We start from the raw sequence: 13422 nt of genomic DNA on the forward strand, positions 1-13422 counted from the left end.
GTGGAACCCTTGCCTCCGTCCAAACCGGGGGAGGATAATGGCTCCAAGGGGCAGGTGGAGGATTGGTGTCAGAAGCTACAAGAAGGCATTGACTCCACCCCTTTCCACCAAAAGCATGGGGTGTACCGGGTGGTCCAAGAATATGAGCGAGTCTTTAGCAAACACCCACTAGACTTTGGGTAGGTAAAAGGAGTCCAACATCATATCCTCACAGGAGACCATCCGCCCATTAAAGAGAGGTACCGACCAGTACCCCCAGCTCACTATCAATGTGCCAAAGGAATGTTACGGGAGATGAAGGAGGCTGGGGTGATCAGAGATAGTTGTAGCCCCTGGGCAGCTCCATTAGTCCTCATTAAAAAGAAAGATGGTACAATGAGGATGTGTTTTGATTATAGGCAGATTAACCGCATTACACATAAGGACGCCTACCCATTACCCAGAATTGAGGAATCATTAGCTGCACTAAGATCCGCTATTTCTCCACTTTGGATCTCACCAGTGGGTATTGGCAGGTTCCCGTGGCAGGAGCGGACAGAAAGAAGACCGCGTTTACGACACCAATGGGCCTCTGCGAGTTCAACTTCATGCCATTCGGGCTCTGCAATGCCCCGGGAACTTTCCAGTGGTTAATGGAGTGTTGACTATGACACAAAAACTTTGAAACCGTCCTGCTGTACCTAGACAACGTAATCATCTACTCAAAGACATACGAAGACCACCTGGAGCACCTGGCCGAGGTGTTCGAAGCCCTATCTGGTTTTGGCATGAAGGTAAAGCAGTCCAAGTGCCACCTGTTAAAGCCCAAGGTGCAGTACCTAGGTCATGTGGTAAGCGCCGAAGGTGTAACACCAGTCCCTGAAAAAGTCACCGTGATCAAGGACTGGCCAAGACCCTCCACTATCAAAGAAGTGCGGCAGTTCCTAGGGCTGGTAGGTTACTACAGGAGATTCATCAAGGGTTTCACCAAGATAGCTGCACCCATGCAGGATCTCCTAGTGGGCCAGTCCAGAAAGGCCAAGAACCCGAATCCCCCGTTCAAGTGGAGTAAAACAGAAGAAGATTCATTCACTCGAGTTAAAGTGGCTCTTACGGGAGACGAAGTCCTGGCCTACCCCGACTATGGCCGACCCTTTATACTCTATACGGATGCCAGCAATGTGGGATTGGAAGCAGTGCTGTCCCAGGTACAGCAGGGCAGAGAGAGAGTGATTGCCTACGCCAGCAGGAAGCTCCGTCCCACGGAAAGGAACACCGACAACTATGGTTCCTTCAAATTGGAGTTTTTAGCCATAGTCTGGGCTCTAACAGAGCGCTTCAAACACTACCTAGCTTCAGCGAAGTTTACAATTTTCACAGACAATAATCCGCTGACCCACCTTGAAACGGCAAAGCTAGGTGTGCTGGAGCAGCGATGGATGGCCCGGCTGTCCAACTACGAGTTTACCATCAAGTATTGGGCGGGGCATAAAAACGCTAATGCTGATGCGCTGTCCAGGATGTCCAACTACGAGTTTATCATCAAGTATTGGGCGGGGCATAAAAACGCTAATGCTGATGCGCTGTCCAGGATGCCCAACTTGCCAGATGGGGGAGAAGACCTGGAAGAGCTGGAGGAGATAGAGCTACTGGCTTTCCATCGTCACGGGGTGACCCAGTGCTCCCACTGTGTGAGGAACAAGCGCTCCGCCAACAGAAAGGCCACGTTTAACCCATTGCCCCACCATGGATGGGCAGAAACGCAGGATAGCGACCCGGCTGTCCACCTAGTAAAGGAGTTGCTGACACAAGCTGACTCGCACCCTGGTCCAGATGCTCCACAGGAGACCCAACAGTTGTGGAAGGAGAAGGGCAAGCTGTTCATCTACGAGAGAAAGCTGTGTCAGAGAAGCATCAACTCCCGGACACACGAACTGGTCTGGCAAGTGGTAGTCCCAAAGTGGGATGCGCCAATGGTCTTAGAGGCGTACCACGATGGAGCAGGACACTTCTGGTGGAAGAAGTTGGAAGTCCTGCTACATGAGCAATTCTACTCGTTTGTTATGAGGAAAGCAATCGAGAGATGGTGTCGAGAATGTGGTCCATGCAACCTGAGACGGAAACACCGTGATAGCCAGAGGGCTCCCCTGCAGCCCATAATCACCAAACAACCACTTGAACTGGCAGCCTTGGACCACGTGAAGCTAGCCCCAAGCCGGTCAGGCTATGTCTACGCTCTCACCATAGTAGATCACTACTCCCGGTTCCTGGTAGTAGTGCCAGTGAAGGACCAGACGGCTAAGATGGCAGCCAAAGCATTTCAATAACACTTTTGTCGCCCGACGGTTACCCTGAATGAGTGCTCACCGACCAAGGCCCAGCCTTTGAAGAGGAAGTCTTTCAAGAATTCTGCAACTTGTACGGCTGCAAGAAAATAAGGACGACGCCGTATCATAAGCAGACCAACGGGTTGGGTGAGAAAATGAACCAGGTGGTAATAGACCTGTTGAAGACACTGCCCCTTGAAGAACGTAGCTTGTGGCCAGAGAAGTTACCGGATTTGGTGGACCTATATAACCACATCCCGGTGAACTCCAACAACTGTACACCCGCCTACCTGATGAGAGCAAGACCTAGCAAGTTGGCCATTGACTTAGACATGGGAGTTTTAACACCTGAGACGACATCACCAGATGCAGACTGGGATACGGAGCGGCAGCAACAATATTGCAAGGTGCAAGAATGTGTAGAGAGAAGTTTGTCCCTGGCGAGACAGAGGCAGGAGAGAACTTATAATCAGCATGCACCTGCAGTTCTCTTATCACCTGGAGAACAGGTACTCAAAAGGAAAAGACGAGTTCACAAATTAGATGAGCAGTGGGAGGATGAGCCATACACCGCCTTACCTTCAAATTTCGACAACACCAAGGTATGCTTCATCAGTAAAGATGGTGGAGAGACTTCGGCTGCAGTCTCAAGAGACCACCTGAAGATATGCCCTGATCAATAGAGACACAAAGAGGAAGACCAAAACGGTTCAAACCATCCTTGGAGAATTTCCCCGGTCTTGGACACAGGTGAACCAGGCAATCGTGGTACCTGTCCTGACCTTTCCCCAAGTAGCCTCACCGGAAGCCACAGAGACTCTAGAACAGCAGAGAGACCAGTCGGCCCCAGAAACAGATGCTTCATCAGCAGTGGAACAAAGGAATCTACCCCCTGCTAGCGGTGAATCTGTCATGCCCATAGTGAGTCAAAGAAGTCGTAGAAGACTACCAAGCCTACTGGTGTTACCTCAGACTAACCGTAGTGTAGTCCACACTGAGCCCACCACGCCAGCGGTAGACACTAGAGACCCGGGTAGGTCATTGGCAACAAATGTACTGCGTAGATCAACCCGTAGTACCATAGGTCAGCTCCCTGCCTGTTATAGGGACTAAAGTGTAATAAGATGATAGTGTATAGTATACAGTTGCAACCGTTAAGTATGAGAGCCTACAGAGACTTCCTGTAAGAACTTTTAAGCAATCGTAAGTGTATGTAGTTATTATATTTATGGACAAATGGACCACAGTGTAATGCACACGCCCGGACTGACTGGCGTGTGCGTGTATATGTAGTGATTCCACTGGACCATACCGGAGAGTGAATGCCTGCAGGGGCGTAACTAAGTATCCACCCGATCCGACCAAGGTCGCACGACGGCATACGACGCCAGTGCACCAAGGAGGAAACGAGCAAAGGGACCAGGTGCTACTCCAGGTCAGACCCTGGACACGGCTGTTGACCCACACCGGGGAATACAGGAACAGGCAGGTTAGGCTGGCACACCGACTGGTGGGTATAGGCAGACACGGCTAGTATGCAGACGGGTGGACGCTGGCGAGCACGACTGGTATGCAAACAGGGTGGTACTGGCAGGTACAGCCGGTATGCAGGCAGGAGGATGCTGGTAAGCACGACTGGTATGCAGGCAAGGAGGTACTGGCAGGTTGGAGCACAGAGTGGATAGGACCCAGTACAGACTAGGACTCAGGAATAGAACCGCAGATGCAGTGCACAAACAAAGCAGAGTGAGGCCGCCCAGAGCGGCGAGCAAGAGCAGAGCAAGACGAGACCGCCTGGAGCGGTGAGCAAGAGTAGAGCAGGACGAGGCCGCCTGGAGTGGAGAGCAAGAGTGGAGCAGGATGAGACTGCCGGAGTAGTGAGCAAAGGGTCAGAGCAGAGCGAGACTGCCGGAGCAGCGAGTAAAGGGTCAGAGCAGAGCGAGACTGTCGGAGCAGCGAGTAAAGGGTCAGAGCAGAGCGAGACTGCCGGAGCAGCGAGCAAAGGGTCAGAGCAGAGCGAGACTGCCGGAGCAGCGAGCAAAGGGTCAGAGCAGAGCGAGACTGTCGGAGCAGCGAGCAAAGGGTCAGAGCAGAGCGAGACTGCCAGAGCAGTGAGCAAAGCAGAGCAGAGCGGAAACCGCAGGAGTGGTGAGCAAGGCAGAGCAGAGCGGAAACCGCAGAAGCGGTGAGCAAGGCAGAGCAGGCAAGAACCGCTGGAGCGGTGAGCAAGGCAGAGCAGGCAAGAACCGCAGGAGCGGTGAGCAAGGCAGAGCAGGCAAGAACCGCAGGAGCGGTGAGCAAGGCAGAGCAGAGGGGACAGGGCTCTGTTCACACGGAACAGACAGGAAGGGGAAGGCAGAACCAATACACACAAGATACTAGCAAAGAAGTAGCGAGTGGACACTAAACTCACAAACGGAAGTACAGCGACAACGAGTTGGAGTTAGGAGCAGGTTCAGACTCAGCAGAAAAAGGAAAGGTACGGACATAAAGAAAAACAGGAAACAGGTAAGGAGACAGTTCAGACAGGAACTGTAACAGCAACAAAATACAGGAACGAGCCAAGGTAAAGCCAAGTGCTGGTTCAGACAATGCAGGAGAAAGGGAAGGTACGGACATAGAGAGAAACAGAAAGCAGGTTAGGAGACAGTTCAGACAGGAACTGTACTGCAACAAATACAGGAATGAGTCTGGGTATGCGGGCCCCAGAGGGCGGGACGAACAGGCTAAGAGCGTGTTCACACGGGCCTGGAAATACAGCCTCCAGGAAAGGCAGAAAGACAGCGGGCTAGAGTGCACAGACAGGACACAGTTCAGACACGGGAACTGAAACCGCAAGGCAGGAAACATAGACAGGACCTGGCACATCAGTGACAAGAAGCCAACTGACAGAACAAGATGATCAGGCATGGATTCCAAGGAGGAGCTGGTTTAAATACCAGGTGACAGACAGCAATAGGCTGAGGACGCATTAGGGGTGTGTCTGCAGCAGCTACAAGAAACAGGAAGTTTGGCGGGCGTCGCCCTAAGCAGCCAGAGCAGAGCAAAGCAGACAGTATGGAAAGAAGCCAGAGTGGCAGTCTGGACTGAAAATCAAGTGCGCGCTCTTGCACAGTGGGAGATAGACCACTATGCAAGGACGCCGCCAGGTATGTTACACACAGGACTAGGTGTGGTCAGGACAATGTTGAATAAAGTTAATTGTTGGCCTTGAAAATAAACCGCAGGTGTGGCCGAAAACCAGGCCCACCGACAGAGTGCCCTGAAGCCATGCCCAGGGATGATATACGAAGTGGGTTGAGGCGGTTCCCACCAACCAACCTTCAAGAGCCTGGAAAAAGACAATTCCCATATAGTAGCGTAAAGACTAAGCGCCACAATGACTGTTCCCAAGTTTAGTTTGGTTTTTGTTATTCTGCAATTTTTGCCTTTTTGAGACTTTGTAAATTATTTGGAATATGAATCGTTATTGTTGTTAATTCTTTAACTCTAAAGGTGTCCTTAGTCCGGGAGTACTGAATTTAACTAGGGGGGAATTTGGCACCCCAGGGATCCGGTTGCCACAGTGGCATTGCCTCCCTCACAAGGGGTGATGCCATGCCTGGAAGCAAGGAGGGGTCCCCTAATCAGGTTTACCAGCATACAACATTTTCCTGGCTCCAGACCAGAAAGGGGAGCTCCTGCCCCTTAAAAACTGGAATCTGGAGGAAGGGTTAGTAAGAGTGAGTTGAGAGGAGTTGGAGACAGGAAAAAGACGAGGAAGGACCTTGGGAAGGGAGCTGTGTACAAGCTTACCTCAGAGGAGAGAAGCGTAAGTGAACCGGACACCAGAGTCCGTGGGGCACTGAAGGCCCAGCAGATAAATCCGGAGGGCAGGAGACTGCAGGTTTCCTGGCCCCACCAGACGCCCAGCGGTTCAGCAGCATCATAGGGCCCAGCACTGCCACGTGGGAGCGACACTTGAGGAAGGCCCGAGCAGCCTGCCATACGGTTGAGGAAGAGACGTTTTACTTAGGGACGAGGGCCACAGCATAGCTTCAAGCAACAGGGCCAAAGAGAATAACGCAGAGGGAAGGCATACAACTCTACCTGGCGAGGTGGATCCCAACTTGCTTCCAGGCTGCCCGGACCTCCACCACCAGCTACCGTGCCCCAGTCTGCTCTGACAAACCGCAAGTAAAGATAGAGGAAACCGCCATCAAATTGTTGTCTGGTCATTGTCTGTGCCCTTAGCCGTGCATTACACGCACCAACAACATCTACCTCCACAATTCTTCATATACTGCCCTGGAGCTTAGCTCTGCCTGTGGAGAGCTGAACCAACTCTGCTGCGTCACCACCAGCTCCAGTGGATCTGCATCGCAGCGGCGGCCCCATATAGCCGCATACCACAGGTGGCGTCACGAGCATTATCTCTAAAAACTTTATTTCCCTTTTACTTTTCCTTTAATTGACCGCACTGAGTCAGGGACCGGGTCACCGCCACTGTGACATCCCTAGCACCGACCGGCCCGGCTGAGTACCCTACAGCCCCAGGGGGCGCATCACTAGACAACATGGCCACCATCAGGGCATTGGTTTATGGGGCCCGGTGAGCAGAGGGAGCCCGGTCAGGCCCCCGTTCTTCTGCTTACCGGAACCCAGCGGCAGGACTCACGTCCTCGGACTCACCTTCACTTTAAATCTATAGCCGTGCGGGAAGTTTCCCACACGGCAATAGTTAACAGCCACCGGCCAATCACAGGCCGGCGGCTGATGTCAGCGCTCTCATGTTGCTGGCGTATGACGTCACTGTCATGCGCCAGTGATCGTCCTTTCCGGTGATGGGAGAGCTGGACACTGCTGGAGCCCTGCAAGGTAGGAAGAAACTTTTTTTTTTAAAGCCGCACCATGGGGGTCTTATGGAGAGACATGGGGGCCTTATGGAGAGGCATGGGGGCCTTATGGAGAGACATTGGAGGCCTTATGGAGACATGGGAGGCAGAATGGGAAACATGGAGGCAGAATGGAGACATTGGAGGCAGAATGAGGGCAGGATGGAGACATTGGGGACAGGATGGAGGTAGAATAGGGGCAGGATAGAGACAAACCTGACATGGAGACATGAGACATGGAGGGCAGAATGGGAAACATGGAGGCAGAATGGAGACATTGGAGGCAGAATGAGGGCAGGATGGAGACACTGGGGACAGGATGGAGGTAGAATAGGGGCAGGATAGAGACAATGAGGGCAGGATGGAGACATTGGGGGCAGGATGGAGACATTGTTGGCAGGATGGAGACATTGGAGCAGAATGGAGACATTGGGGGCAGGAAGGAGACACATGGGGCAGGATGGAGAGACAATGGGGGTAGAATGAAGAGACATTGGGGGAAGAATAGAGAGACATTGGGGGCAGAATGGAGAGACATTAGGGGAAGGAGGGAGACAAATGGAAAAATGAGGGCAGGATGGAGACATTGGGGACAGGATGGAGGTAGAATAGGGGCAGGATAGAGACAAACCTGACATGGAGACATGAGACATGGAGGGCAGAATGGGAAACATGGAGGCAGAATGGAGACATTGGAGGCAGAATGAGGGCAGGATGGAGACACTGGGGACAGGATGGAGGTAGAATAGGGGCAGGATAGAGACAATGAGGGCAGGATGGAGACATTGGGGGCAGGATGGAGACATTGTTGGCAGGATGGAGACATTGGAGCAGAATGGAGACATTGGGGGCAGGAAGGAGACACATGGGGCAGGATGGAGAGACAATGGGGGTAGAATGAAGAGACATTGGGGGAAGAATAGAGAGACATTGGGGGCAGAATGGAGAGACATTAGGGGAAGGAGGGAGACAAATGGAAACATGGGGGCAGGATGGAGACATTGGGGGCAGGATGGAGATACATGGGGGCAGGATGGAGACACAATGGGGGCAGGATGGAGAGACATTGGGGGCAGAATTGAGAGACATGGGGAAATATGGAGACACATGGGGCAGGATGGAGACAATGGAAGCAGGATGGAGACAATGGGGGCAGGATGGAGACAATGGGGGCAGGATGGACACATTGGGGGCAGGATGGAGACAATAGGGGCAGGATGGAGAAATTGGGGGCAGGATGGAGACATTGGAGGCAGGGTGGAGACATTTGGAGTAGGATGGAGACATTGGGGGTAGGATGGAGACATTAGGGGTAGGATGGAGACACATGGGAGCAGGATGGAGAGACAATGGGGGCAGAATGGAGAGACATTGATGGCAGAATGGAGAGACATTAGGGGCAGGATGGAGACAAATGGAAACATGGGGGCAGGATAGATACATTAGGGGCAGGATGGAGACACATGGGGGCAGGATGGAGACACAATTGAGGCAGGCTGGAGATACATTGGGGGCAGAATGGAGAGACATTGGGGGCAGAATGGAAAGACATTGGGGCAGAATAGAGAGACATTAGGGGAAGGATGGAGACATTGGGGACAGGATGGAGACACATGGGGGCAGGATGGAGACACATGGGGGCAGGATAGAGACAATGGGGGCAGGATGGAGACATTAGAGGCAGAATGTAGGTAGAATAGGGGCAGGATAGAGACAATCCTGACATGGAGACATGAGACATGGAGGGCAGAATGGGGAACATGGAGGCAGAATAGAGACATTGGAGGCAGAATGAGGGCAGGATGGAGACACAGGGGACAGGATGGAGGTAGAATAGAGGCAGGATAGAGACAATCCTGACATGGAGACATGAGACATGGAGGGCAGAATGGGAAACATGGAGGCAGAATGGAGACATTGGAGGCAGAATGAGGGCAGGATGGAGACACTGGGGACAGGATGGAGGTAGAATAGGGGCAGGATAGAGACAATGGGGGCAGGATGGAGACAATGAGGGCTGGATGGAGACATTGGGGGCACAATGGAGACATTGGGGGCAGGATGGAGACACATGGGGCAGGATGGAGAGACAATGGGGGTAGAATGGAGAGAAATTGGGGGCAGAATAGAGAGACATTGGGGCAGAATAGAGAGACATTAGGGGAAGGATGGAGACAAATGGAAACATGGGGGCAGGATGGAGACATTGGGGGCATGATGGAGATACATGGGGGCAGGATGGAGACACAATGGGGGCAGGATGGAGAGACATTGGGGGCAGAATGGAGAGACATTGGGGGCAGAATGGAGACACATGGGGCAGGATGGAGACACATGGGGGCAGGATGGAGAAAATGGGGCAGGATGGAGACAATGGAGGCAGGATGGAGACAATGGGGGCAGGATGGAGACAATGGGGGCAGGATGGAGACAATGGGGGCAGGATGGAGACAATAGGGGCAGGATGGAGACATTGGGGGCAGGATGGAGACATTGGGGGCAGGATGGAGACATTGGGGGTAGGATGGAGACATTAGGGGTAGGGTGGAGACACATGGGGGCACGATGGAGAGAAAATGGGGGCAGAATGGAGAGACATTGGTGGCAGAATGGAGAGACATTGTGGTCAGGATGGAGACACTGGGGGCAGAATGCAGAGACATTAGGGGCAGGATGGAGACAAATGGAAACATGGGGGCAGGAAGGATACATTGGGGGCAGGATGGAGACACATGGGGGCAGGATGGAGACATAATTGAGGCAGGATGGAGACACAATGGGGGCAGGATGGAGAGACATTGGGGGCAGAATGGAGAGACATTGGAGCAGAATGGAGAGACATTGGGGGCAGAATGGAGAGACATTAGGGGAAGGATGGAGACATTGGGGACAGGATGGAGCCACATGGGGGCAGAATGGAGAGACATTGGGGTCAGAATGGAGACATTGAGGCAGGATGGAGACATTGGGGGCAGGATGGAGACAAGGGGGCAGGATGGAGACAAGGGGGCAGGATGTGGAAGATTATTACTGTAGGGGTTAAGTATGGATATTATTACTGCTGTGATGTATTTTATTTTTGAGGATAATGTTTGCAGTGGGGGGTCCTGTTACTGTGCAGGGCAGTACTATGTCACTTTTTTTTCTTCATCTGGTGTAGTGTAGAAGATGGGGAAAATTGGGGAATGTGCTCTGAAAGCAGCTCTAGATAACTGTGTTATTTTATGCAGAGACGAGTCCTGGCTGGAAGAAGTGATGGCGGTCTGCGCTGGATGAAGAGGAAAAGCGAAGATGAAGGACTTCTACTAGAGAAGTCACTAGTGAGTAAGTGTGTTATCTGTACACTTACACTATGCACTACATACAGAGCTCCCGTGTATAATGTCACTGGTGATCCCTGTATTATCTGTACACTTACACTATACACTGTATAATATGCACAGAGCTCCTGTGTATAATGGCTTATTCTAATATTAGTATTCTGTTTTTTATTAATGATCAGTATTGTAGTATTCAGTCACTAGGTGGTGGTAATATGTGATTTGGTCACGGTGTCTCAGTATTTGCCCTTTGTATGTGGTAGTATTTGGTCACAATGTGGTGATAATATGTGGTCTGGTCACGGTGTTCCGGTATTTGTTCCTTGCTTGTTGTATTATTCGGTCACTATGTGGTGGTAATATGTGGTCTGGTCATGGTGTGGCAGTATTTGTCCCTTGCTTGTGGTATTATTGGTCATTTTAAAAAATGTATGTGACACATTCCCATACATAAAAATATACCTAAAAAGAATATTGGGTATTTTAAGAAATGTTTAATAGGTTAGAGTAGAGTAGGGCCCGGCCAAAATAGTCTCCTTGTCGTGGTGGCGGCTTACAAAATCTTTTGGCCAAAACAAAAGTTGCTTGCTATGTATATGATCTGGTGTTCAATGGGAACTGTTAATGTGTGATTGGTGAAGACGTGGCGCAGAAAGTAGAGTTTTTCCAAAAGTGGGTGGTGGGTCTGTGGAAGGTTCGAGGGGTGGAGACGGAGCTGGGGTAGAGCCTGGGCGGAGTCTCAAGGGGAACCGAAAATTTTGCCAGTATGGGGCCCCGAAATTCCTGGTGGCAGCCCTGCTAAACAACCACCAATCATTAAACCTTTACTGATCAGCGGTCATTTAACCCCTTCTCAACCTTTGACGTTCTTGTACGTCAAATGTCATGTCTTTGCCTTTGATGCAGGCTCGCATGCCGAGCCCACATCTTTCCCTGCACATTAAAGATGATTGTCCCTCTAACAGCCAAGGATGGATCGGAGCTTTTAACAAGTTATCTCCCTGTCAATCTCTGACAGTGGTATTTAACACGCGCCGGAAGGGGGTGTATTATTCCATGCTCCCATTGGCGCGTCCATGACGTGATCAGGGGATGCTGATGGGTTGCTATGGCAGTCGGGGGATTGTTGATGACCCCCGTGCCTGTTACTAAGAGTCTCCTGTGAAAGCCAGTCCATGGCCAGCGTTCATGGGAGACAGTGCTAATTTCCAAATTTTTTTCATCACTTCAATAAAAAAAAGCTATATATGTTTAGTATCTGCGTGCTCGTACTAACCTGGAGAATCATATTGCCAGGTGAGTTTTACCATATAATGAACATGGCATATAAAAAACGTGAAAAACAATTGTAGAATTGCACTTTTTTTGCAATTTCAACATACCTGGAATTTTTTTCCTGCTTTTCAGTGCCTCACATGATAAAATGAATGATGTAATTCAAAAGTACAACTCGTTCCGCAAAAAACAAGCCCTCATATGGCTATGTGGACGGAAGAATAAAAAGTTATGGCTCTTGGATGAAGGGGAGGAAAAAACGAAAAAAAGAAAAATCGCAAGGTTTTGAAGGGGTTAATAGCAGACCAATGTAAACTATGCACACCGAGCCGTCTGTAATAAATCGCTTAGTGTGTAGTTCTTGGCAATGCGAGTCCTGATTGCACAGGATGATGCCCTGCTCAGAACAATGATCTTTTGTGCTTGTTTCACCTGACGAACGAGTGCTATTTGACCATCTCCGACTGTCTCATTGACAATGAATGGCACTGCTCCCTTCAAATTTGACCCCTATTTTGGCTGATTAATGCCTTGCAGCCCCCCCACAGCCACTGTTAGATACCTGGGCTATATGAGGGTCTCTACAACCATGTGACCTCTTCAGCCAATCACTGGTCTCAGCAGTCACATGACATATGAAGAAAAGTGAGTTTTTTTAAAACTTTTTGTTTCATTTCTTTCCTGCTTCTTGAATAAAACTTTGTCATTAAAAAAAAATCCTTAATGTCAGATCCAGACGATTCCGAATGTAAAAAAAAGTAGAAATGGGGTAAACACTTACAGTATTTTAGACAGTTGGTGGGTTCAGGACCCCCACCCCCATACACACATGAATAGGGCAGTGCATCTCCTTACTGGAGTTTATAAGCCTCACAGCTGACAAAGATGAGAGATCTGCAAGAAGTAGAAGGAGAAGATCAGGGAAGGTGACAGTAATGAAGGAGACCCAGAATAGCATGGCTCCCCCCGCATTCCTGGGCTGGCAACTGTTCAGACCCCTGAGCCAGTGAGAGAGGTGCTGGCTGTTCCCCTACTGAGGCTGCTGCTGCTTTGGACTCCTCCTAAAGGAGTGTGTGTCGCTTTAAGTGAGCCGGCTGCCTGTGTGTGAGTCAGACAGAGCTGCACATGGTGCTCCCAGCAGAAGCACAGACCCCTTCTTAAAGGGCTCCAGACCCTGAGAGAGAGGGACCAGAGCAGACATGCACTACAAGGAGCTGTGTGTCCCCTTCCTCCTGTCTCTCCTGCACTCTTTCGTCTCCACTCTGGACCCTTATGACCTGCTCTATGATAATGGGATAGAGGCTTATTATAGAAATGACTTCCAAAAGGTGGTTTACTACATGGAGATGGCTGTCAGCAGCTTCTCCCAGCTCAGGCAGACCAAGGTGAGCTGCAGCCTGGGCTGTAACAGGAGGTTCCCCCTGCAGCAAACTCTCAGCAGCTGGGAGCTGAACTTTGCCAGTGTGGTGCTGCAGCGGGCATCCTGTGTGCAGCAGTGTGAGGAGGGCATCCTGGGGGCACTGTCCAGGCACAGAGTCACGGAGGACATCAGGAGCGAGTTCCACAGGAGAATTCCCTACAACTTCCTGCAGAGGGCGTACTTTAAGGTAAGACTGCAGCTGTGCCCATTGCTGCTCTCTGCGAGAT

At 51.0% G+C, this 13422-nt stretch overlaps 1 protein-coding gene across 2 annotated transcripts in view; it reads left to right on the forward strand.

Annotated features, from left to right (window-relative positions):
* The first annotated feature begins 12843 nt into the window (after positions 1-12843).
* Positions 12844-13422, forward strand: part of P3H2 (prolyl 3-hydroxylase 2) — a 247026-nt gene continuing 246447 nt past the window's right edge. For both annotated transcript variants that reach the window (XM_073675167.1, XM_073675168.1), the window contains exon 1: positions 12844-13382. In XM_073675167.1, the coding sequence (XP_073531268.1) occupies positions 12975-13382 (408 nt within the window). In that variant the 5' untranslated portion in view covers positions 12844-12974. The remainder of the gene's footprint in view (positions 13383-13422) is intronic.

The sequence above is a fragment of the Phyllobates terribilis genome, unplaced genomic scaffold (assembly GCF_046119375.1).
Source record: "Phyllobates terribilis strain yellow unplaced genomic scaffold, ASM4611937v1 Scaffold_3__8_contigs__length_932513732, whole genome shotgun sequence".
In the NCBI taxonomy this organism is placed as follows: Eukaryota; Metazoa; Chordata; class Amphibia; order Anura; family Dendrobatidae; genus Phyllobates; species Phyllobates terribilis.